At 35.0% G+C, this 24,520-nt stretch overlaps 1 protein-coding gene across 2 annotated transcripts; it reads left to right on the top strand.

The window, feature by feature from the left end:
• Positions 1-680: 680 nt before the first annotated feature.
• Positions 681-1,199, top strand: LOC121480263 (myosin regulatory light chain 12B-like). 2 transcript variants are annotated; one of them, XM_041736691.1, is made up of 2 exons: positions 681-893; positions 1,038-1,199. In XM_041736691.1, exons 1-2 carry the CDS (start codon positions 681-683, stop codon positions 1,197-1,199), a joined length of 375 nt encoding a protein of 124 aa, XP_041592625.1. The 2 variants fall into 2 exon arrangements, with proteins under 2 accessions (XP_041592625.1, XP_041592624.1); XM_041736690.1 differs by having other exon boundaries at positions 681-1,199.
• Positions 1,200-24,520: the final 23,321 nt, after the last annotated feature.

Genomic DNA, 24,520 nt, shown 5'->3' with positions numbered 1-24,520 from the left:
TAGGAATTCATAAACATGTAAAATTAATACATTTATAAATAAAACTATGGATGAAAAAAGAAATCACAAGGAAAATTAGAAAATACAATAAGGCAGGTACATGTGCCAAAAAGACAGCATATAAACACTTAGGGGATGCAGCTAAAACAGTACCTAAAGGGAAATTTATAGCTATAAGCCCCTATATTAAAAAATAAAAGAGGATACTGGGGCACCTGGGTGGCTCAATTGTTTAAGCATCTGACTTTGGCTCAGGTCATGATCTCAGGGTCCTGAGATTGAGCTCTGCATCAGGTTCCATGCGCTGTGGGGAGTCTGCTTGCACCTCTGCCCCTCCCTGCCATGCTTTCTCACTCTCTTTCTCAAATAAATAAATAAAATATTTAAAAAATAAAAGAGAATACAAATAAATGCTTTAACCATCCACCTTAAAAATCTAAAACAAAACAAAACGACAAACTAAATCCAAAGCAAGTAGAAGAAAGGAAATAATAAAGTCTAGTGGAAATAGAAAATACAAAAATAATAGGAAAAAAAACAACAACAACAAAACCAAGTGTTGGTTCTTTGAGGAAATAAATGCATTCACAAACCTTTAATTAAACTGTCCAAGATAGGCCTCTCGTGTCCCGCGCGGGCAGCGGGGCTCTGGTGTCGTGCATCGAGTTAAACAGCCATCAATGTCGAGCAAAAAGGCAAAGACCAAGACCACCAAGAAGCGCCCCCAGCGTGCAACATCCAATATATTTGCTATGTCTGACCAGTCACAGATTCAGGAGTTCAAAGAGGCCTGCAAGATGATTGATCAGAACAGAGATGATTTCATTGACAAGGAAGATTTGCACGATATGCTTGCTTCTCTAGGGAAGAATCCAACCGATGCATACCTTGAGGCCATGATGAATGAGGCTCCAGAGCCCTTTAATTTCACCATGTTCCTCACGATGTTTGGTGAGAAGTTAAATGGCACAGATCTGGAAGATGTCATCAGAAATGCGTTTGCTTGCTTTGATGAAGAAGCAACTGGCACCATCCAGGAAGATTACCTGAGAGAGCTGCTGACAACCATGGGAGACCGGTTTATGGATGAGGAGGTGGATGAGCTCTACAGGGAAGCACCTATCGACAAGAAGGGGAATTTCAATTACATTGAGTTCACGCGCATCCTTATACATGGAGCAAAAGACAAAGATGATTGAAAGAACTTTAGCTAAAACCTTCCAGTTGCTTTGTCTTACTCTGTTTTATTTCTCAGACACTTTCCCCCACCCTCATAGACCTGTTGCATGCAACTTAGTTTCACAGCGTGGCCTCTTTTTTTGATCTATTTATTCTAGACCTTTCTGCCACTTAGCACTTGTATAATAAGACTGCAAATGGGGTTGAGGTTGTAAATTGTGCTGAAAAAGAGATTGCGAATAAAAATCAACAAATGTGAAAGCCCAGGAATATATATCCGGTATTTCTGGTTTTGCTGGATTTTTACATTTTTATAATAAAAACTATTTTGAAAAAAAAAATGGCCAAGATAAAAAGAGAGAAGATTAAAATTACTAAAATTGGTGTGGGGGGGGAGGGGAGATGCATCACTAATCCTGACAGAAATTAAAATGATTATAAGAGAATACTATGAACAATTGAGTGTAAATAAATTAGATACCCTAGATGAAATGGCCAAATTTCTATGAAGAGACAAACTGCTGAAACTGACTCAAATAGAAACAGAAAATCTGGATAGACCTATAAGAAGTTAAGATAATAAACACATAACCAAAAACTTCCTTCAAAGTAGAGCACACAGATGGCTTCACTGGCAAATATTATCAAATGTTTAAAGAAAAATTTTTTTTTAATTTTTTTTTTAATTTTTATTTATTTATGATAGTCACAGAGAGATAGAGAGAGGCAGAGACACAGGCAGAGGGAGAAGCAGGCTCCATGCACGGGGAGCCCGACGTGGGATTCGATCCCGGGTCTCCGGGATCGCGCCCTGGGCCAAAGGCAGGCGCCAAACCGCTGCGCCACCCAGGGATCCCTAAAGAAAAATTAATACCAATTCTTCAGAAACTCTTCTGAAATATATAAATGTGGGAATACTCTCCAATTTATTCTATGAAGGCAGTGTTACCCTGATACTAAAACCACAAATGCATGTCACAAAAAAACTATAGACCAACATCTCTTATGAATGAATACACATACAAAAATCCTCTGCAAAATGCTATCAAACAAAACCCAGAAACATTTAAAAAGGATTATACACCATGACCAACTGAGACTTATCCAAAGAATTCAAGGTTCAATTAACATAAAATAATAAAGTATATAATTTATCTTCTTAAGAGAATAAAGGGGGGAAAACATAAGATCATGCCAAAATATACAGAAAAAGCATGACAAAATCCAACAACCTTTCATGATAAAAATACTCAACAAAATAGGAATAGGAGAAAGCTCTGCCTGACAAAGACCATCTATGAAAAACCCATAATCAACATCAGATTTAATGGTGAATGATGGTTTTCCCCTTAATATCAGAAATAGGTAGAGGCTGTGACCTCTTGATATTTCTACTTAGCATTGTATTGTAGTTCTAGAAAGGGAAATTAGACAATAAAAAGAAATACAGTGTATCCAGATTGGAAAAGAAGTAAAATTACCTCTATTTGCAGATGACATGATCTTGTATATAAATAATCCTAAAGAAAACTCACACAACTATTTGACCTAATAAATATACCATGTTTGTGGGTTTGAAGACTTAGTATTGATTAAGATAGCAATACTCCTCAAATAGTCAAAAACATCTTGACAGAGAACAATGAAAATGGAAGACTCTGCACTTTGCAAAACTCAATATAAAGCCACAGTAATCAAGATGGTGTGATACTGACAACAAGGATAGATATATAGCTCAATAGTAGAGAATTGAGAATCTAGAAATCAACCTTCATATTTATAATCAATTGATTTTTGACAAGGGTGCCAAGACAATTCAATGGGGAAACAACATTCTTTTCAACAAATGGTACTGAGACAAGTGGAATCTACATCCAAAACAATGAAGTTGGTCCCTATCTCACACCACACGCAAAAATTAACTACAAATAGATTACAGACCTAAAAGTAACACTTAAAACTATAAAATTATTGAAGAAAGCATAATAAATCTTTTCGACCTTTTAATTTAAAAGATTGTAAAAAAAATTTCTGACATGAATTAGGCAACAGTTTCTTAGATATTAACACCAAAGTAAAGAAAAAATAAATTAGTTGGACCTGGTCAAAATTAAAAACCTATCTTCTTCATAGAACACCAACAAGAAAGTGAAAAGACAATACACAGAATGGGATAAAATGTTTGCAAGTCATATTTCTGTGAAAAGGACTTGTATCCACAATATATAAAGACCCCTAAACTCAATTCTTAACTAAAAACTATAATAAAAAATAAAAACCATTTAAAAATGGAGGGAGAATTGAATAATCATTTTTCCAAATAAGATATAGAAGTGGGTATAAAGCACATAAAAAGATGCTCAACCTCATTATTCATTAAGGAAATGAAAAACAAAGCCACAATAAGATGGCACTTCACACCCACTAGGATGGCTAAAATTAAAACATGTTGATGAATATGAGGAGAAACTGACACCCTTACACACTGCTGGTAGGAACACAGAGTGGTGCGGCTGATTTGGAAAACAGTCTGTCAGTCCTTGAACAGACAACTTAGAGTTATCATATAACCTAGCAATTCCACTTCAAGTATATACCCAAGAGAATTGAAAATATATGTCTATACAAACTTGTACATAAATATCTATAGCAGCATTATTCACAGTATACAAAACACAGAAACAGCTTAAATGTCCATCAACTAATGAATGGATAAACAAAATGTGGTGCTTCTGTATACTGGAATATTATTCAACAATAAAAAATTAAATTACCAATTCATGACACAACATGGATGAGACTCTAAAACATAATGATAAGGGGATCCCTGGGTGGCTCAGCAGTTTGGCGCCTGCCTTTGACCCAGGGCGCAATCCATCGAGTCCCGCGTCAGACTCCTGGCATGAAGCCTGCTTTTCCCTCTGCCTGTGTCTCTGCCTCTCTCTATATACATATATATACATATATATATATAAATAATGAATAAATAAATAAAACCTTTTAAAAAATAAAACATTATGATAAGTAAAACAAGTCAGAAGCAAAAGGCCATATATTTATGGCTCTATTTATATGAAAGGTACAGAATAGGCAAATGCACAGAGAAAGAAAAAAAATTAGTCACTGCCAGAGTCTGCAAGGTGGGAAAAATGGAAAGTGAGGGCTTATAGTCTTTCTGGAGCAAGAAAAGTGTTTTAAATTAGATAACAGTTGCATAATTCTGTTTGTTATAATTTTTTTTAAAAACTGTACACTTTAAGAGTGTATATCTATGTATGTGAATGCCTCCATAAAGCTGCTATTTCTAAAAAGCCTATTAGACAAGGAGTTATGGACACTGAATTCTAATCTCAGTGCTGTCATACTTTTATAATATGACTTCAGACAAGACTTTATTCTTCCTGGCCTCAATCTCCTCATCTGTGAAATAAAAATTGATAAATATATGCCCTTCTATTTCTAGCAATTTATTGTTCTGTACCTCTCACCTCCTTTATAAAACAGCTCTTTGCCCAACTATCTAAAGGTGAGCTATTCGTACTATGAACTCACAAAAGGTTAACTATGTTGGATTGCTGCTATTTTACTTCACCTGACCTCCTTCACTAGAAATGTGAGCCACGTAAAGGCTCAGGACTATCTTGCACCTGACAAGGACTCAATAATCTTTTTAGATGACTAGAGACATACAATCATTTATAGTTAGAAGACATACAATCATTTATAGTTAGAAGACAATGTTTGAAATGAGATAATCAGTTAAAAATTAAGTTTGGGATGGTTTACATGTAACCAAAATAAAGAATTGATAATTTTCCCTAAAGTTTGACACATATTTAACGAAAATTTTTGGCAAAATAGAATTATGAACTTGATAGAGAGTTTGATATACCATGTGAATTCCCTTGTAATCCCATACAGATAGCTTGTTTCCTGTTTTTTAATAGATTGCTTGTACCATGGCAGATTCACTGATGTTGATGCTAAACATAATGAAAAAAATCCAAAAACTAAAAGAAAGAAAATGCTTGAACCAGTATTATTTAATTGTAACTAATCAAATCTTTAGTATTCCAGTAGGTGTCCTGAACCACACTGTTGTTTTTAAGCAATGGAATCTTACCAATAAGAGACCTGAGTAGAGTACACTATTATTAAATCCGCATTGAGAGGTTAGGCCACTGTTTTCCCCATGATCATTTTTGAGTTTGCAAATTTTTAAAAAATAGAAAATTATACAGGCTTTGCTGCTTTATATAACATTGTCTGACAAGCTGAAATTTTCACACTAATAAGAAAGTTGAATAAAAATGTAACCAACTGCTTTCTTACTTTTCTTCCTTTAAATACAAAAGACAATTATCTAAAGACTAATTTTGCATTGTTTCTTCCAGTGATGAACTACATAATTTAACTCAAAAACATTTGTCCCTCATTAATAAAAATACAAAAGGAAAAATTATGAAAAACTAGTCCTAGCCTGTTTGGATTTAACTATAACCTCCTAATCCTACCACACTCCTGGTTTCTTCTGCATAATTTCCAGTTCAGAATACCTGAATCTATTCCTAAATGCAGAGTTTAGGAAAATTCTTTGTAATTGATAAGAACAAACCAGCATCAAAACTCTTCAGAACTTATGCAAAATTAAATGTGGGGTACATAACTGGTAACACCTGGGAAAATTGTTTATTCTACAGTTCATCTTGCCTATGAAATGTGCCTGAAAATCATGTTTTGTAATAGTGAAGGTGGTTTCTGTAAGTACCCATGTCTCTCAAATGTGTTGAGTTAAAACTTCTATACATTGTTATTAATTTTCATCTTGGGCATAACTTCTATCTGTGCTGTCATTTTAAATTTGTGTTTAATAAAAAAATATAAATAGATAAGTAAATCTGTGTTTAATGAATATTCCTTGAGTACCAACTATTCTGTTAGTAAAGATAACAATAATACAAAAAAAAAGATTTATTGAGTGCTTATTATAGTATCTAGCATTATACTAAATTTTCTGTAGTCTTATCTCAATCAACCCTAACAGAAATTTTACAAAGTGGTAGTTTACTATTCACATTTTACAAATGAGAAAATTGAAGGTTAATGACATGAAGTGATTTGCTCAAAGTTACATGGCTAATAAGTGGTTCAACTCAATGCTAGACAGTTTAAGAGTACACAAATGAAAAAACACCCATGTGTCCTCAAACAACTTACAATACAGTGAGGCCATCAAAGAAGAAACCAAATAACAGATGTGAAGTATGTTGTAAGTGATGATTCATGGTTGAATATGAAATTAATCATCTTAAAGTTTAAAATTTAAAACAGTGTGATGGTATAGGGTATGTATTAATTAGGGCTCTCCAGAGAAACAGAGCCACATGTATATTAGATATAGACATATCTGTGTACACATAGAGAGAGAGAATTATTTTAAGGAATTAGATCATGTGCAACAAGATCCCAAGGAAAAGCCAATGTTGCAATTCAAGTCCAAAGGCCATCTACCAGCAGAATTCTTTTTTTGCTTGGGGGAGTTTAGTCTTTGTTTTAAGCCTTTAACTGGTTGGATGAGGCCCACCCACATTACAGAGGGCAATCCGCTTTTTTCAAAGTTCACTGAATTAGTGGCTCCTAGGTGGCTCAGTCCATTAAGCAACTGACTCTCGTTTTGGGCTCAGGTCATGATCTCAGGGTGGAGATCAAGCTCCACATGAACTCTGCACTCAGCATAGAATCTGCTTCAGGTTCTTTCCCCTTCCCTCTTCTGCCCCCTCTGCTCTTTCCCCTACTCACCCTTACGCATATGCTCTTTCTCTAAAATAAATAAATAAAATATTTTTTTTAAAGTTCACTGATTTAAATATTAATCTTATCAAGAAAAAAATTAACAGAAACATCCAGAATAATGTTTGACCCAAATATTTGGCATGTGGCACAACCAACACACTAAAATTATCCATCACATGGTGCTTTAAATATATATAAAAATTCAGTCTAAATTCCGTGCCCTTTGGTAGAATCCTATAAATCTGTCTTCTTCCACAGAGCTATACCCCTTGAATTGAGGACTACATTATATTTACTTTTTTATTCCCAGTGCCTATGACAGTGAAAGAACATTTTTAGGAGCACTTATTAAATTATATTTAGTAGACTTTGCTTGAACTGAATTGATAAATTCCATTTCTGGCCTTTTAAAAGTTCTCAAAAAGGAATGTGTTCAGAATAAATGTCATTGATCAAGTGCAGCAGTTTGGGAACTCATAATCTATCAGCTTCCTTGGTTGCCAATTTGTGAGAAAAGTTATGTATTAGGCATATATTGCTACATAACAAATCACTACAAATTTAGCAGCACAAATAAACACATACCCATTATCCCACAGTTTCTGTGGGTCAGGAATTCAGTCACAGCATAGCTGAATATCCCACTTCAGGGTTTCTCTCAAGACTGCAGTGAGGGGTCAGCCAGAGCTGGCATCTCCTCTCAGGTTGGCTAGGGAGAAGAATCCCCTTCCAAACAAATATACCTGTTTGTACAATCCAGTTTCTTAGCTCCTTGCAAGCTGTTGGCCAGACACTGACCTCAGTTTCTTGCCATGTGGTCCTCTCCATGCAGTGGCTTTATCAAAGCCAACAAGGTAGAAAGTCAATATGGAAAATCTGCTGGTAATATGGACGTTATAATCTCATATATCTGCAGAAATGGTATCCTATTACCTTTGTCATATTTTATTGGTTAGCAGCAAGTCACAATCACATTCAAGATGAGGGGATGACTAAACATCATGAATACTAGGAAGTAGAAATAATTGGGGGATATCTTAGAGTCTGTTCTTCAAACATTGGGTTGGGTTTTCAGAAATAGTAGTCCTGTGGCTACAGGAAATAAGAATTTCTCTCAGAGCAATCATAAAAACTTTTAGGTACTTCAGAGGTGCCTAAGTAAATCATATCAGGGGATGTTAGTCCAGAGAGAGATCAGACAAGCCATCCTACCTCAAAGAGAAAGATGGCACATGAGCCACCTACTTTACTCTCATTGTCAGGAGAATTCCTGAGCTTTCCCTTACAACCAGACACCACTCTGGGAATAAGGATAATTCTCTAGGGAATTGAATGTTCAATTTTTTATTTAATGTTCAATTTTTATTTTATTTTTTTGAATGTTCAATTTTTAAAAGACTTCATTGAAAGAAACTGTTTAAACTGAAAGAAATTAATTGTCTATTATCTAGCAAGCTAAGGTTTAGTTGATTGATCAGTTATGGGGATGTATGTGTGTTCTTTTTACTATGCTGGCGATAGAGCGCCAGGAGGGATATTATCTTGCTTATAGGAAATAAAGAATTAGTACAGTGTGAGTGAACTTTCAACTCTTAAAATTAGAACTGGCTGTATCTATGAATAATTAAGTGACCAGCTGCATACCCCCAAGAACACCCTCATGTGCTCTGTCTTTCAAATAAATAAATAAATCTTTAAAAAAAAAAAAAGAAATTCTTCGTGCTTCCAGAACATTTGAAAATATAGCACAATGTAAATGTATAAACTGCTTTCACTGGCCTGTTGTTAACATTCTGCTATATTTTTCTCATAGATAGATGGGTGATGATAGTTACAATACATACATTTATATAGATAGACACAAAATTTGTTATTGATTTTGTACAAAATTAATTATTCCCAGTGTCTATCACAATGAGGGGCATACAGAATGTTTTCAGGAATTCTTGTTGAAATTAATTGTATTAAATTCTGTTTCTGGTTTTTTAAAATTTCTAAAAAGTAAAATGTGTTCAAAGTGAGTAAATGCCATAGTTAAATCCAGAGTTTTAAATATAAATATAAATGTATATGTAATACAAATATAAATATAGCTACACATACACACTAATATACTACAGTATAGAATATGTACTATATTCCTTGTCTATTCTCTACAGAATATATGTGGTATAGAATATATACTATATAATATGAAGTATAAACTTTATAAAGTATATAAATTTTATAGTATAGATATGTGTGCATATATATTATACTACATATATATGTATACCATATATCATATATACATATACCCTTTTTTGGTTGAACTGCTTAAAGTAGATGTCAGACATCATGACAGTCTTTACATTTCTTGCAATAAGGTATCCAAGTTTGTACAGCTGGCCAGTAAAAGTGCTGGGCTTGGAACCCTGGCAGTCTAACTTAGAGCCCATGGTCTTGATAATGATGTCATTCTGGTACAGTTAGGTAAAGGTGAGATAAGAGTGGTAGGATAGAAGAGGTTTATGTCAACCACAGTCCACAATGAAAGCAGTGTGACAGAGCTTGTGGGGAGGATGTAGGAGGAGAAGGGAGCTAAAGCAGATGAATTAAAGGTCAGAGAGATGAGAGGGAAAAGGAGATGGGAGAATTTTTATATAAGGAAAGATGACTATCAAATGAAAATGACACTAAGAAAAAAAAAAAAAAGAAAATGACACTAAGACAAAATCTCCCACTTTTTCCTTTCACCTAGGTTGAAAATATTATTTTAGACTTGATATATCAGAGTACAAACCCCCAGCAGGCTGAGTGTCTGCCTGCCACTATGCAAGTCCAGCACCGTATCATGTGCTATGAGGTAGGGATAGGATCCAGCATGTAATCTTTACTTCTGACCGCAATGGGCACAGATTTCTGAATCACTGAACTATCCAGTCATTAGAATTATATTTAACATTATATGAACAATATGCCAATCCTCATGAAAGCTTTTTAAATTCATCTCTTTAACTGTCATGAATATAGCCTTGGGGATCTGTAATAATACAGGAACAATTATAGAGGATCCATTTTATATCATGAATATGTACTAAGCCTGCTCATAAGAGCTTAAAAACAAAGGAGCACCCAAAGAATTATTTTAAAATTCCAAAATTCTTTAAAGATTAAGTACACAAATTATGTAAGAATGTCATTCATTACGTTTAAGATCAAGAAACTGACTCCACCAACAGATCAATTTGCAACATAGTTTTGTATCTTTGTGTAATTTGATATATGACTCTTGAGAAAAAAAAATAGTGAGGAAGGAAACAAAGCAATCTTATAGGTTTACCTAATAATTAAGAAATAAAAACTAAAAAAAAAAACCTAAATGAATAAAAATAAATTATGCTTACATTACACTCTGACCCCTCTCTCAAGGCTCCCCCACTGCATTTTCCCAGTTCCTTCTGAATGCAAGTTTCAATTCTCTTATTCTTTAAAGCAGTTACCTTGCAAATTTTTTTCATAGCAGCTTATGATGAGAAACATATTCTGAATATACATACAAATACATTTGCAGAAACACTTATATTTTAAGTATTATATTTGTGTGTGTGTATATATGTGTGGAGGTTGTATATATGTGTGTGTGTGTATATATATATATATATATACACTTTTAAAAGTCCTTTTCTCTGTCAATTAATGAAGTATTTTTAAGTCTGATTGATAACTCTGCAAAGGGTCATAGATTTGATTTGGGGAGTTTAATCAACATTTCAGAAGATAGAAAAAAGAAATTGACAGTATGTCATTGGGAATATAGATTAAGTATTATTTCATGAACATTTTATTTCAGTTCTGCATGTATGTAGTTGTATGTTTCTCACATGAAGTAAAATATATTTATTCTGGTAGATCTTACACAAAAATATTCGATAAATAATTTTTTTTAATTTGATAGAGGGGTACCTGGGTGGCTCAGTCATTGAGCATCTGCCTTCAACTTAGGTCGCGATTCTGGGGTCCTGGGATGAGCCTCACATCAGGCTCCCCACAGGGAGCCTGTTTCTCCTTCTGCCTATGTCTCTGCCTCTCTTTCTGTGTCTCTCATGAATAAATAAAATCTCTAAAAAATATATTTCATACTTTATTGGTTTGTACCATTGCAGTTTGAAAAACTTTGCAGTCTAAGGGACCATAAGTAACTACTCTTGTCTTCAAAAATGCTCTATTGTTGTAATCATAATGTTTTAAGTTCTCATTATATCACAGCTCAGGGTCTTACCCTCTGGCCCAGGAAAAATGAGTTTGAGAAATATGACTCAGCAATGTATAGGTACACAAAGGGCCATTTAGAAGTATGGAACAAAGAAACTCTTTGTTTCATTGTGATGAATTGTGGTGGTCTGCTCATTCATAGACCCTTGACACACACAAAGATAGACAAAAGTTAAAAAAAAATCCAAAAAGCAGCAAATGGTTTAAACACTTGAAAAAAATGCACTTATAAGGAACTACTTATAGGGACTGAAATTGATATGCTAATAAGAAAATATTAGCTATTTCTATGTTTGACTAAGATACCATGATTAAGCAACATGAATTCTCTCAAATCTTTATCAGAAATGTATGATTCTGCTACACAAGAGGATTTCCTTTTAAATTACAGTTTATCCTATTTTCACCAACAGCAAGTTTTTATGGTGAGAACCACTGTATAGAGGCAAAAATCAGCAAATATGAACTGAGTGTATGGTCTAAGAGATGATAGTGTGACAGCTTGAAAAACTTAATAATTAAAAAATAAACTTTCTATCTTGGCATAAATAAAGCCTTTGTAATAGTAGGAAGTTTTTAGTGAGAGGAAAGTGACTTGATGCCTATTGTGGCTTTATGTTTTAGCAGTAAGAATTATTGTAGTAAAAAAAAAAAAAAGGCAAGTGAAAGACTCCAATAAATAAATATCAGCAACTCAAACTGAAATAGTTAACTGCAGCCAAACCAAGGGATGATATAAGCAGCGCATTGAACCAAGGAGTTGAATAGGATTACCTAACAACTTTGTCCTTTTCTAATATGAAGGATTTAAGAGTAATCTACTTCTTAATAATCTGCTACTTTGGTCAGCTGTTGTCAATAAGCAAGGCAGACTTGAAAATAACCCTTGGCTTTTTGTTGTCAAAGAAGCTACAGATGAATCCTGGCACTAGGAGGTAAACCTGACTTTGGGTAGTTCTACAAAGTAGCCTTCTGGACAGCTTTTTCACTATCTAAATCACAGAGCAGAATGTGCATAAACTCTTGAAAGGCATTTTCATTACTATTCCTATCCAACCTCACTTAAGTTTGGGCTATAACTCCACAAGGGGAAAGGTGTACAGAAAGAATGGGTGGGAGTGGGGGAGAGATAATGCCCTGAAACAGGAGTTTCTTAGTACCTGGTAAAATAAAATATCCAACTTAATGGATGAGCTACTGAGAAAAAATAATAAGGAGATCCATTGTCCAAAATTTCCTGCATCAAGACCAGACTGTTTCTTAGGTCCTTCCATCTCAGCACCCCTTCAGAGCTTATCTCCAAGTAGAACATGAGGTGACCGGGACTCCACAGCCATTTCCTAGTATAAAGACACAGATTCCTTCAGAGCCTTCCCCAAAACCATAAGAGTCTGCTGAGCTCATTTTGGGGGACTTCTAGAAGTTCAAAGAAGATAACAGCTCCATGGGAAAGCATCAGTAATGGGGAATGGGAGCCTCAGCCTCCATCTTTTCAACAATTCTAGGAGCCATTGTTTGCTTCTCTGAAGTCCCAGCAGGATTAAGCCACAAATGCCTATAGAAGTAACCATGACAATGTACCCTTTATATTTGTTATTCCTCCTCTGGCTCACTCTAACCATTCTGTTACTCTTGCTTCCTACAAGCACCTCCCAAATAAACCATCTGGTCTCACAATGCTTTGAGAGAAACCCAAACCAAAACACATAGTTTATTTAATCATCACAACAACCTAGTGGGGTGGGTATTATTTTTCCCATTTACAGATAAGGAAAATCTAGGAGAGATCAGTAAAGTGGTCCATTCAATTAGTAGTATAAATAGGCCTCAACTGTACCTTTATTATTCTAAAACCCATGTTTTTATCCATTAAACTATCCAAACTCTACCAGAGAAACAACTACAAAAAATGAACTAATTAAAGGTTAAGAGACAAAGTATTAAAAAAATAATTGTAACTATAGTAATTTGGTAATGGATACACAATATCAAAAGATGTAAAGTGTAATATCAGAAACACAAAATATAGGAGAGTGTAAAAATGTATAGGATTTATATTCATTTGAGATTATCAGTTTAGACTGCCATAACTATAATATGCTTTGTGTAAGCTTCATGGTAACCACAAAGCAAAACATTTGTAGATATACAAAAGAGTCAGAGAAATTAGAGTATACTATTACAGAAAATCTTCAAATCATGAAAGAGAAGAGCAAAACAGGGACAAAGGAACTACAAAACACCTAGAAAACAACAAAATAGCAGGAGTATGTCCACACCCAGCAATAATTTACTTTAAATGTAATAGACTAAGTTCTCCAATCAAAAGATAGAGCGTGAAATTTCAACATCTGTTCATGATAAAAACTTTCAACAAGATGAGTTTAGAGATAACACAACTCAACATAATAAAGGCCATAAATGAAAAATCCACAGCAAACACCATATTCAATCACGAAACCTGATTTTCCTCTGAGATCAGGCATAACACAGGATACCCACTCTTACCACTTTTTTTCAGCATAGTATTGTAAATACTAGGCACAGCGATCAGACAAGAAAAATAAATAAAGGGTATCTATATTGGTAAAGAAGTTAAACTGTCATTATTTGCAGAGGACATGATACTATGTATAGAAAACCCTAAAAATTGCTCCAAAAAAAATACTAGAGCTGATAAATGATTTCAGTAAAGTTGCAGGACATAAAATTAATATATACAAATCTGTTGCATTTCTATATACCAATAACAAATAGCAGAAAGAGAAATTAAGAAAACAATTCCATTTACAATTGTACCAAAAAGAATAAAATACCTAGGAATAAACTTAACCAAGGAAGTAAAAGACCTGTACTCTGAAAACTGTAAAACATTGATGAAAGAAACTATAGACAAACAATGGAAAGATGTTACGTGCTCCTGGATTACAAAAACTAATATTGTTAAAATGTCCACACTACTCAAAGAAAACTACAGATTCAGTGGAATTGCTTTCAAAATACCAACAGAACTTTTCACAGAACTAGACAAAATAACACTAAAATTTGCATGGAACCACAAAAGACCCCAAATAGCCAAAACAACCTCGAGAAAGAAAAACAAAGCTGGAAGAATCATAATTTTAGATTTCAAGATATATTACAAAACTGTAAAAATCAAAACAATATATTATTGGTACAAAAAATGGATACATAAATCAATCAAACAGGATAGATAGCCCAGAAATAAATCCATGCTTATACAGTGAATTAATCTATGAGAAAGAAGTCAAGAATATACAATAGGGAAAAGACAATCTCTCAAAAAAATGGTGCTGGGAAAACTGGATGGCTACATGAAAAAAATGAAACTGTGCTACTTTCTAAAACCATACCAAAAAAAATATATACTCAAAATGGATCAAGTACCTAAATGTGAGACCTGAAATCATGATTATCCTAGAAGAGAACACAGGCAGTAATTTCTCCAACACTGGCTGTAGCAACATTTTTCTAGATGTGTTTCCTAAGGCAAAGGAAACAAAAGCAAAAATAAATGATTGAGACTACATCCAAATAACATTTTGTATGGAAATAAAGCCACCAACAAAATGAGAGGGCAACCTACTTAAATGGGAAAATATATCTCATAAGTAGTTAATATCCAAAATATATTAAAAACTTACACAACTCAACACCAAAAAAAAAAACTAAATAAAATTCTGATTTAAAAATGGGCAGAGGATGTGAATAGACATTTTTCTGAAGGACACATACAGATGGTCAACAGACACATGAAAAGATACTTAATATCACTGATCATCAGGGAAATGCAAATCAAAACCATGAGATTTCACCTGACACCCATCAAAAGACAAGAAATAACAATGTTGGTAAGGACATGGAGTTTCCTCAAAAAATTAAAAGTAGAAATACCATATAATCCAATAATTAATTCCATTAGTGGATATTTACCCAAAGAAAATGAAGACACTAATTCAAAAAGACATATTTACCCCTATATTTATTGCAACATTATTTACAATATCCAAGATATGGAAGTAACATGTCTATTGGATGTGTCCATTGGATGAATGGATAAGAAAGATGTGCTCTGTGTATGTGTATATCTGTCTACTTATAAAAATAACTCTATATATAATCATGGTATATTATACAGCCATTAAAAAGGATGAGATCATGCCATTTGAGATCATAATTGGACCTAGAGGGTATTATGCTAATCGAAATAAATCAGACAGAGAAAGACAAATACCATATGGTATCACTGATATGTAGAATCTAAAAAACAAAACACATTAATAAACAAATAAATGAAAAGAAGAATCAGACTTGTAAATACAGAGAAAAACTGATGGTTACCAAAGCGAAGAGGAGTGGGGGGCTTTGGGAGAAATGGGTGAAGGAGAGTGGGAGATACAGGCTTCTATTTATGGAATGAATAAGTTACAGGAATGAAAGGCACAGCATAGGGAATATAGACAATGATATCAGTGTTATATAGTGACAGGTGGTAGCTACATTGGGATAGGCCTCGTCTAACACATAGAGAAGTTGAATCACTATGTTGTACACCTGAAACTCATGTAATATTGTGTGCCAACTATACTAAAAAAATTGTTTTAAGATATGGAGTGGCTGGGGATCCCTGGGTGGCGCAGCAGTTTAGCGCCTGCCTTTGGCCCAGAGCGCGATCCTGGAGACCCAGGATCGAATCCCACATCGGGATCCTGGTGCATGGAGCCTGCTTCTCCCTCTGCCTATGTCTCTGCCTCTGTGTGTGTGTGTGTGTGTGTGTGTGTGTGTGTCTATCATAAATAAATAAAATAAAATAAAAAAAGATATGGAGTGGCTGAGTGGATTAAAAAACAAGACCCAACTGAATGCTGCCTACTAGAGACTCACTTCATCTTTAAGGATACACATAAACTGAGAATGAAGAGATGGAAAAAGATATTCCATGCAAATTGAACCAAGGAAAGGGAGGGATAGCTATACTTATATCAGAAAAAAAAAAAATAGACTTTTAAACCAAAAGCTGCAAAAAGAAACAAAGAAGGTCATTATATAATGATAAAGGAGTCAATCCAACAAAGGTTATAACATGTATAAATATTTATGCACCCACCATAGGAGTACCTAAAAAATATATTTAAATTTTTTATCTGAAAGGAGAGATAGACAGCAATACAAGAATAGTACCAGACTTAAAACCCCACTTTCAATAATAAATAGACCCTCTCGACTGAAAATCAATAAGGAAATACTGGATTTATAACTTCATGTTAGCCCAGATGAACCTAGACATATACAGAATGTTACAACAAACAGGAAGAGAAATACACATTCTTCTCAAGCACACATGGGACACTCTCAAGGATAGATCACATGCAAGACCACAAAACAAGTCTTAATGAATTTAAGATAGAAATTGTATCAAAAAAAAAAAAAAAAAAGAAATTGTATCAAGCCTCCTTTCCTACCACAATAGTATGAAACTAGAAATCAATTACAAGAGAAAAACTAGAAAATTCACAAATATGTGGAGATAAACTACAAAATCCTAAACAACCAATGGCCCAAAGAAGAAATCAAGGGAAATCAAAAAATATATTGAGATAAATAAAAATGGAAACACAAAATACCAAAATGTATGGAATGCAGCAAAAGTAATTCTAAGAGAGAAGTTTATAGTGCTACATGCCTACATGAAGAAAAAAGAACAATCTCAAACAACTAACTTTTTACCTTCAGAAACATTTTAAAAACAGTTAATTCAGCCCAAAGTTAGTAGAAGAAAGAAAATAACAAAGATAAAAATGGAAATAAATGAAATAGAGACTAGAAAGACAACAGAAAAAAAAAATCAATCAAAGTCCCAGAGCTGGTTGAAAAAAAAAAAAAAAAAGAAAAGAAAATTTATAAGCTTTTAGCTAGACTCACCAAGAAAGAAAAAAGATTCAAGTAAATAATATCAGAAATGAAAAGGGCACCTGGGTGGTTCAGTCAGGTGAGCACCCAACTCTTAGTTTTGGTTCAGGTCATGATCTCAGGGTCATGGGATCAAACCCCATGTCAGGCTATGTGCTAGGCATGGTGTCAGCTTGAAATTCTCTTTCTCCCTCCCTCTGCCCCTACCCGCCCTCATAAATAAATAAATAAATAAATAAATAAATAAATAAATAAAATATTTAAAAAGAAGAAATGAAAGAGGAGACATTACAACTGATAACACAAAAATGCTACAACTGTAAGAAACTATCGTGAACAATTATATGCCAACAAATATAACCTGGAAACAATGGATACATTCATAGGAACATAAAACCTACCAAGACTGAATCAATAAGAAATACAAAATCCAAACAGACTAAGTACTAGTAAGGAGATTGAAACAATAATAAAAAAGACTTCCCCTCCCCCCAAAAAAGCCAGGACCAGATGGCTTCACTAATGAATTCTACTGAATATTTAAAGAAAAATTAATATCAATCTATCTCAAAGTTTTCCAAAAAAAAAAAAAAAATAGAAGAAGAGGGAATAGTTCCAAACTCACTTTATGAGATTAGCATTACCCTGATGCCAAAGCCAGGCAAGGACACTATAAGAAAATCACAGGTCAATATCCCTGATGAACATAGATGAAAAAATCCTCAATAAAATATTAGCAAACCAAATCAAATATACATTAAGAGGAATATACATAATGATCAAATGAGATTTATTCCTAGGATACAAGGATGGTTCAACATATATAAATAAACCAATATGATATACCACATTAACAAAATGAAGGATAATTATATGATCATCTTAATGGTGGCACCGAAGCATTTGATGATTTCAACCTCTGTCCATGATTCAAAAAAAAAAAAAACTCTCAACAAATTGTGTATAGAAGGAATGTAGCTCAGCATAATAGAGTGACAATATACTAAACAGTGAAAAGCTGAAAGTTTATTCCCCCAAGATGAGGAATAAGACACTACTTTTACTCAGAATGGTACTGAAAGTTCCAGCCATAACAATTAGGCAAGAAAAAGAAATAAGAAGCATTCATTTCAGAAAGGAAGAAGGAAAATTGTCTCTGTTTGTAGATGACATAATATAATATAGGAAATCCTGGGAAGACTCCACCAAGGCACTATTAGAAATAATCATCAAAATCACTAAAGTTGCAGGATACAAAACCAATATACGAAAATCAGTTGTGTTTCTATACATTAACAATGGACTATCAGAAGGAGAAATTAAGAAAAATAATCCCATTTACAAGAGTGTCTAAAAGAACAAAATACTTAGGAATAAATTTAACCATGGAGGTAAAAGATCTGTACACTAAAAATGATAAAACATTAATGAAAGAAATCAAAAAAGACACAAATAAGTGGGAAACTATTCCATATTCATAGAATGTAATAATTAATATTGTTAAAATAGCTGTGCTACACAAAGCTATCTAGAGATTCAACACAATTCCTATCAAAATTCAATGAAATCAAAATTCCATCTTTTATAGAAATAAAAAAAAGTCCTAAAATTGTTATGAAATCACAAAAGACCCTGAATAGCCAAAGCAGTCTTGCGAAGGAGAACAAAGCTAGAAACATCACACTTCCTGATTTCAAACTATAATATAAAGCTATAGTAATCAAAATAGTATGGTATTGGCACAAAAACAGAAACGTAGATCAAGGCAATAGAGTACAAAGTCAAAAAATAAATCTATCCACATACAGTCAATTAATTTATAACAAAGGAACCAAGACTATACAATGGGAAAAAAGACAGTGTCTCAATAAATGATGTTGAGAAAATTGGACAGCTAACACACAACAGAAAACAATGGACCACTATCTTAACATCATTCACCAAAATCAATTCAAAATGGGTTAAAGATGAATATAAGATCTGAAACCATAAAATTCCTAAGAGAAAACATAGATGGTAAGATCCTTGACATTTGTCTTGGAAATGATTTTTTTTTTATTTGACACCAAAAGCAAAAACAACAAAAGCAAAAATAAACAAGTGGGAATATATCAAACTAAAATGATTTTGTACAGCAAAGGGACAAAAGATAAAAGTGCTAGTGAGGAGGTGGAGAAAAGGAAACCCTTTAACAGGGTTGGTGGGAAAGTGAACTGATTCAGTCACTATGGAAACCAGTATGGAGGTTCCCCAAGAAGTTAAAAATAAAAATACCGTATGATCCAGTAATCCCAATCCAGTACATATATCTAAAGGAAACAAAACCATTATCTCAAAGAGGTATCTGTACTACCTTGTTCATTGCAGTACTATTCATAATAGCTGGGGTATGAAACAACCTAAATATCCATCAAAAGATGAATGGGTAAAAAAGATGTGGTATGTGTGTACCTATGTGTATTATTCAGCCCTTAATAAGAGGGAAATTCTGTCATTTGCAACAACATGGATGAAGCTGAAAGGCATTATGCTAAGTGAGATAAGCCAGACAGAGAAAGACAAATACTGCATGGTATCACTAATACATAGAATAATAAATAAATAAATAAATAAATAACCACACTCATTGAAACATAAAGGAGAATGGAGGTTGCCAGGGGCAAGGGCTTAGGGAAAATACGAAGAGTTGATAAAAGGGTACAAACTTTCAATTACAAGATGAATAAGATTTGAGGATCTAATGTATAATATGATGACTGTAGTTCATATAGTACTGTATTGTATAATTGACATTTGCTGAGAGTAGAACCCAAGTATATTCTCACCAAAAAAAATGTAAATATGCAAGGGATGCATGTGTTAATTAACTTCATGATAGGAATCCTTTCATACTGAGCACATAGATCACACTGTATATCTTATATATATTGCAATTTTATTTGTCAATTATACACTTCAATAAAATGAAAAAGAAGAAACAGCAAATAAATAATTATATAAATGATGTTTGATGAACTTAATACCGTCACATGTTTCTTTGGGTGATGCCACAAAGGAAAATTATATTCGTTTGGCTATCAGTCTCAAAAACAAGAGGACAAAAATTTTTCTGCAGCAGGGTAAACACCGACATTTAAAACCATGGGATGAATAAGATCACCAAGAGAGTAACCGTGGACAAAAAAAGAAACGAGGCCCAAGGACTGAAACCTGGGGCTTTCTAGTATTAAAAGATGAAGAAGAAGAGAAACCGAAAAGGAAACTGAGAAAGCTTTCAGTAAGCTAGGAGGAAATCCAAGAAAGTGTTGTGCCCTGGAATGTAAGTGAAGAATATATATCAAGAATGATGTGTGATTCAAATGCTATTCATAGGCTAACATTAAAGCAGAGATATGACTGTGGAACATGGCACCTGGGTGAGCTGCAGGGGAGCAATTTTGGTGAAATGGTGAAGATGAAAGCCTGCTTGAAGTGGGTGAGAGAGAACGGGAAGACATAAATTGAAGAGATGACTCTGGGTCACTTTTTCAATTGGTTTTGCTGGAAATAGGAGCAACAAAATGGGGCAATACACAGGTGGGAAACAGGGATCAAGAGAAAGTTTTTAGCTGAGGAGAGGTAACACCACTTTTGTATGACGACACAGTGTGGAAGATGGATGATATAATCCAGAGGGAATTTCTCAAGCAATGCAGTGAAAGGAGATGAGTTCTAGGACGCAGGGAAAGGAGTGACTTGAAATAGGAGCCCGGATATTTCACCTATGGTAACAGGCATGATGTCAGATAACAGCGCAAGGGCAGATGGTGGCAGATGGATTTGAAGTGGGGGTGATAAGCTCTGTAAGTTCTCTTGTGAATGCTCCAATTTTCTCAGTGGGGAAGAAGGTATTCAGTTTTGGAAAGTAAGAAAAATATTTTCAATCCTCATCAAGAGTGGGAGAATGAGTTTTTTTTAAACATCTAATATGATTGCCTTGCAAAATTAAGACTCTACTTCTATTTAATTTCAGTGTGACTTGGTTTTTTCTCCAGGCAGTATTAGAACTGTAGTCATGGAGTAAGCAGAGAGTTGGATTTAACCAGGTTATGGATCTGCTCTTACTGAGTAAGACCATGAGAGAGGAGCAGGGGAGTGGAAGTTGTTTATAGAGGATTTATCATGATTAAAAAGGATTATAAAATTTAATCTGGAAAGATGTCAATTAAAGAAGGTAGGATCAAAAGATCATAGGTCTCATTAGGATCAAAGAACGGCTGGGCTCTAACAGTATACAATTTGGGCTGGAAAGATAGGATATGGCCATCAGAGAGTAGAATGTTTGAAATTGAGGTCATGGAGAAGTCCAGGTATGACCATATGAGAGTAGCTAACATAAGGTAGAGGACAAAGCCATTGAAGAGAAGTGATTAAAGAAGCGATAGACCAAGGTGTTAAAATTATCTATATACTTAATGAAATCTACTACGGGGACACCTGGGTGGCTCAGTGGTTGAGCATCCACCTTTGGCTCAGGGAGTGATCCCGGGATCCTGAGATCGAGTCCCACATTGGGCTCCCCACAGGAAGCCTGCTTCTCCCTCTGCCTCTCTCTCTGTGTGTCCCTCATGAATAAATAAATAAAATCTTTAAAAAAAGAGAGAGAAAGAAACCTACTACAATTGAGATAATTTCACTAAAGAGAGTAAAACAGGTGCTTATATCGCCAAGTAATCAGGGGAATAAACACAGGAATCCTATAAGGATTGATATCATCTGATGGCATAAGATTCATGATTGGTTGTTTTTAGGGAAGACATAGGGAGAAACATCTGAAAGAAGCAATGAGAAACCAGGAGGACACCTACCCCCACTGCCAGATCAGTGGTCCTAGGGCTTTGGGAGAAAGAACAGCCACCACTTGACAGACTACAAGAAAAAAAATGGGTCCTTAGAGAAGAGTCAAGTTTGCCTTAAAGCAAGACAGAGAAGAAAGGCTGAAAATATAAGGAATTTGCTATCAACAGACCCTGAATTCAGAGAACACAATGAGTGAGTTTCAGGACTTGGGGAGAGAAATGAATAAAGCAGTGGTTTTCCATTGGACCACAAGCATCCACATCCCCTGGGAACTTGTTAGAAATTCCCATTCTCAGACCTAACCCCATGCCTACTGAATCAGAAACTAATTCAGGCCCAGCAGTGCGTGATTAGCAAAACTTCCAGGTGACTCTGATATGCAATAAAATTTGAGACTCGTTGAAATAAATGCAGATTCACAGGGGCTTAAAGAGTAGAAGGGTGAACTTGGAAGTCTGTGCATTCTGTGGTAGCTGACATAGTCATGGATAGAGGATATAATGAAATTTTGTCTGCATTCAAAGCAGATAGTTAAGGCAAGTCTTGAGTGTTGAGGAAAGAGGGATGAATAGGGAGGGAATATGCTTCTGGGACTCCTCACCATAGAAGTCCTGGAGGGTCATAAATATAAAATTTCCCCATCTCTTTGACACAAATGGATGTGGCGTGTGGTCACCACATGAGAGCTCACCAGTAGCTCTCTCTTCCTCTCTCTCTTGCCTTTCTAGATCAGGCTTTTTGGTTACAAAGCCACTGTAAATAGCTTAATTTCTTTTTAATTCTAAGGACATAAGGATCCCAAGTAGAAACCATAATGATACCTACTAAAGAGTTATCACAGTCTGGGTGTGCTTGTGTACGTGAATTTCTAGGATGGCTTAGGCTAAATAATTACTCTGGTCATCTACAGCTTGAGATGTAGTATCAAAATACAAGCATGGTTGCCAGGGGCCATCTGTACGAGTGCAGTCAGGAAGGAGGTCATTTCTCAAAGGAGGGTCATGGGTTGGACTGCCACCTCAAAAAGTGTCTACCACCGACACTGTTCCAAATTCAGGACTTAGCATCATATAGGTGGATAAGTACCGGGGAGTTTTCTTTCAAATAGTGAGTTGAGGTAGCATCTTGGCTAAGTCTTCTTTTCTGATTGTTTTCTGATTTGCAAAACTACCTCTTTGTGAGATGGAAAGTAGCAATTACCCTGAACTTGCAACAATCTTTTTTTAAATGATTTTATTTATTTATTCATGAGAGATGAGAGAGAGAGAGAGGCAGAGGGAGAAGCAGGCTCCATGCAGGGAGCCTGATGTGGGACTTGATCCCGGGACTCCAGGATCACACCCTGGGCCAAAGGCAGGCGCTAAACTGCTGAGCCACCCAGGGCTCCCTGCAACATACATACTTACATAGCATTTAGTAAATCACAATATTTCCTTTCATTGACTTAAATAAGATAGATCTATTATTCTGGATATTTATAACCCGGGTGCGTGTGTGTCTGTGTGTGGACGCATGTATATGTTTTGTACCCGGTGTGTGTGTTTTGCCAACTATACCTGTACCATGTATGATTTCTGTAAATTGGGTTAGAGGTTATTCCCAACATCAGGTGTATCACACACCTTTTTTGAGTTAAGCCCTCCCAAAATGGATTTTAATTGAGTAGACCTTTCTACTTCTCAGGTTCCCAAGGTATTTTATGAAATCAAATTTTCCAAATTTTAATAATACTTTTCATTCTTCTATAAGTCATCTCTTTTCTTCTAAAAGATTTTATTTATGGGGCACCTGGGAGACTAGTGGTTGAGTGTCTGCCTTTGGCTCAGGTCATGATCCTGGGGTCCTGGGATGGAGTCCCACATTGGGCTCTCCACAGGGAGCCTGCTTCTTCCTCTGCCTATGTCTCTGCCTCTCTCTGTGTGTCTCTCATGAATAAATAAATAAATAATATTTAAAAATAAATAAATAAAAGTAAAGATTTTATTTCTTTATTTAGAGAGAGAGTACAAACAGGGGAAAAGTCTGGGGGTGGGGGGGAGGGAAAGAATCTCCAGCAGACTGGTGCCAAGCACAGAGCCCAAAGTAGGGGGGGGGTCCATCTCACAACCCTGAGATCATGACCTGAGCTGAACCCAAGAGTCAGATGCTTAACTGCCTGATCCCCCCAGGAGCACCGATAAATTATTTCTAAGCATCTATAAGACAAAAATGGAAACAGAGGCCCTGATGTAGCTAGAGCCAAATGACAAAACAGACTCAAGTCATAGTATGAAAACTAAGTTCGGAAGAGGCTACGTGATCATTTGCCCAGGACTGTGCTTAAGATCTCTTTCCCCTCCTTGCCTCTCTCCCACTCCCTCCCCATCCCTGTTCTCACTCGGTCTGTCCAAATGCCATCCTCCTGTGTTTTTTTTTCTTATTCATTTTCATTACTTGTGATGATATTTTCTCTTTTATGTCTCTGGAAAATATTTGAACAGCATTTGTAATGCTAGGCAAGCTCCTGTGTTTCTGTGTAAAGGCT

Source organism: Vulpes lagopus, chromosome 21 (assembly GCF_018345385.1).
Source record: "Vulpes lagopus strain Blue_001 chromosome 21, ASM1834538v1, whole genome shotgun sequence".
NCBI classification, from domain to species: Eukaryota; Metazoa; Chordata; class Mammalia; order Carnivora; family Canidae; genus Vulpes; species Vulpes lagopus.
The sequence above is the reverse complement of the archived record's forward strand: the minus strand, read 5'-3'. Positions and strand labels throughout refer to the sequence as shown.

Bases quoted from the DNA above. Each gene is read 5' to 3' on its own strand.
- LOC121480263 (XM_041736690.1), top strand. From the start codon at position 681: ATGTCGAGCAAAAAGGCAAAGACCAAGACCACCAAGAAGCGCCCCCAG.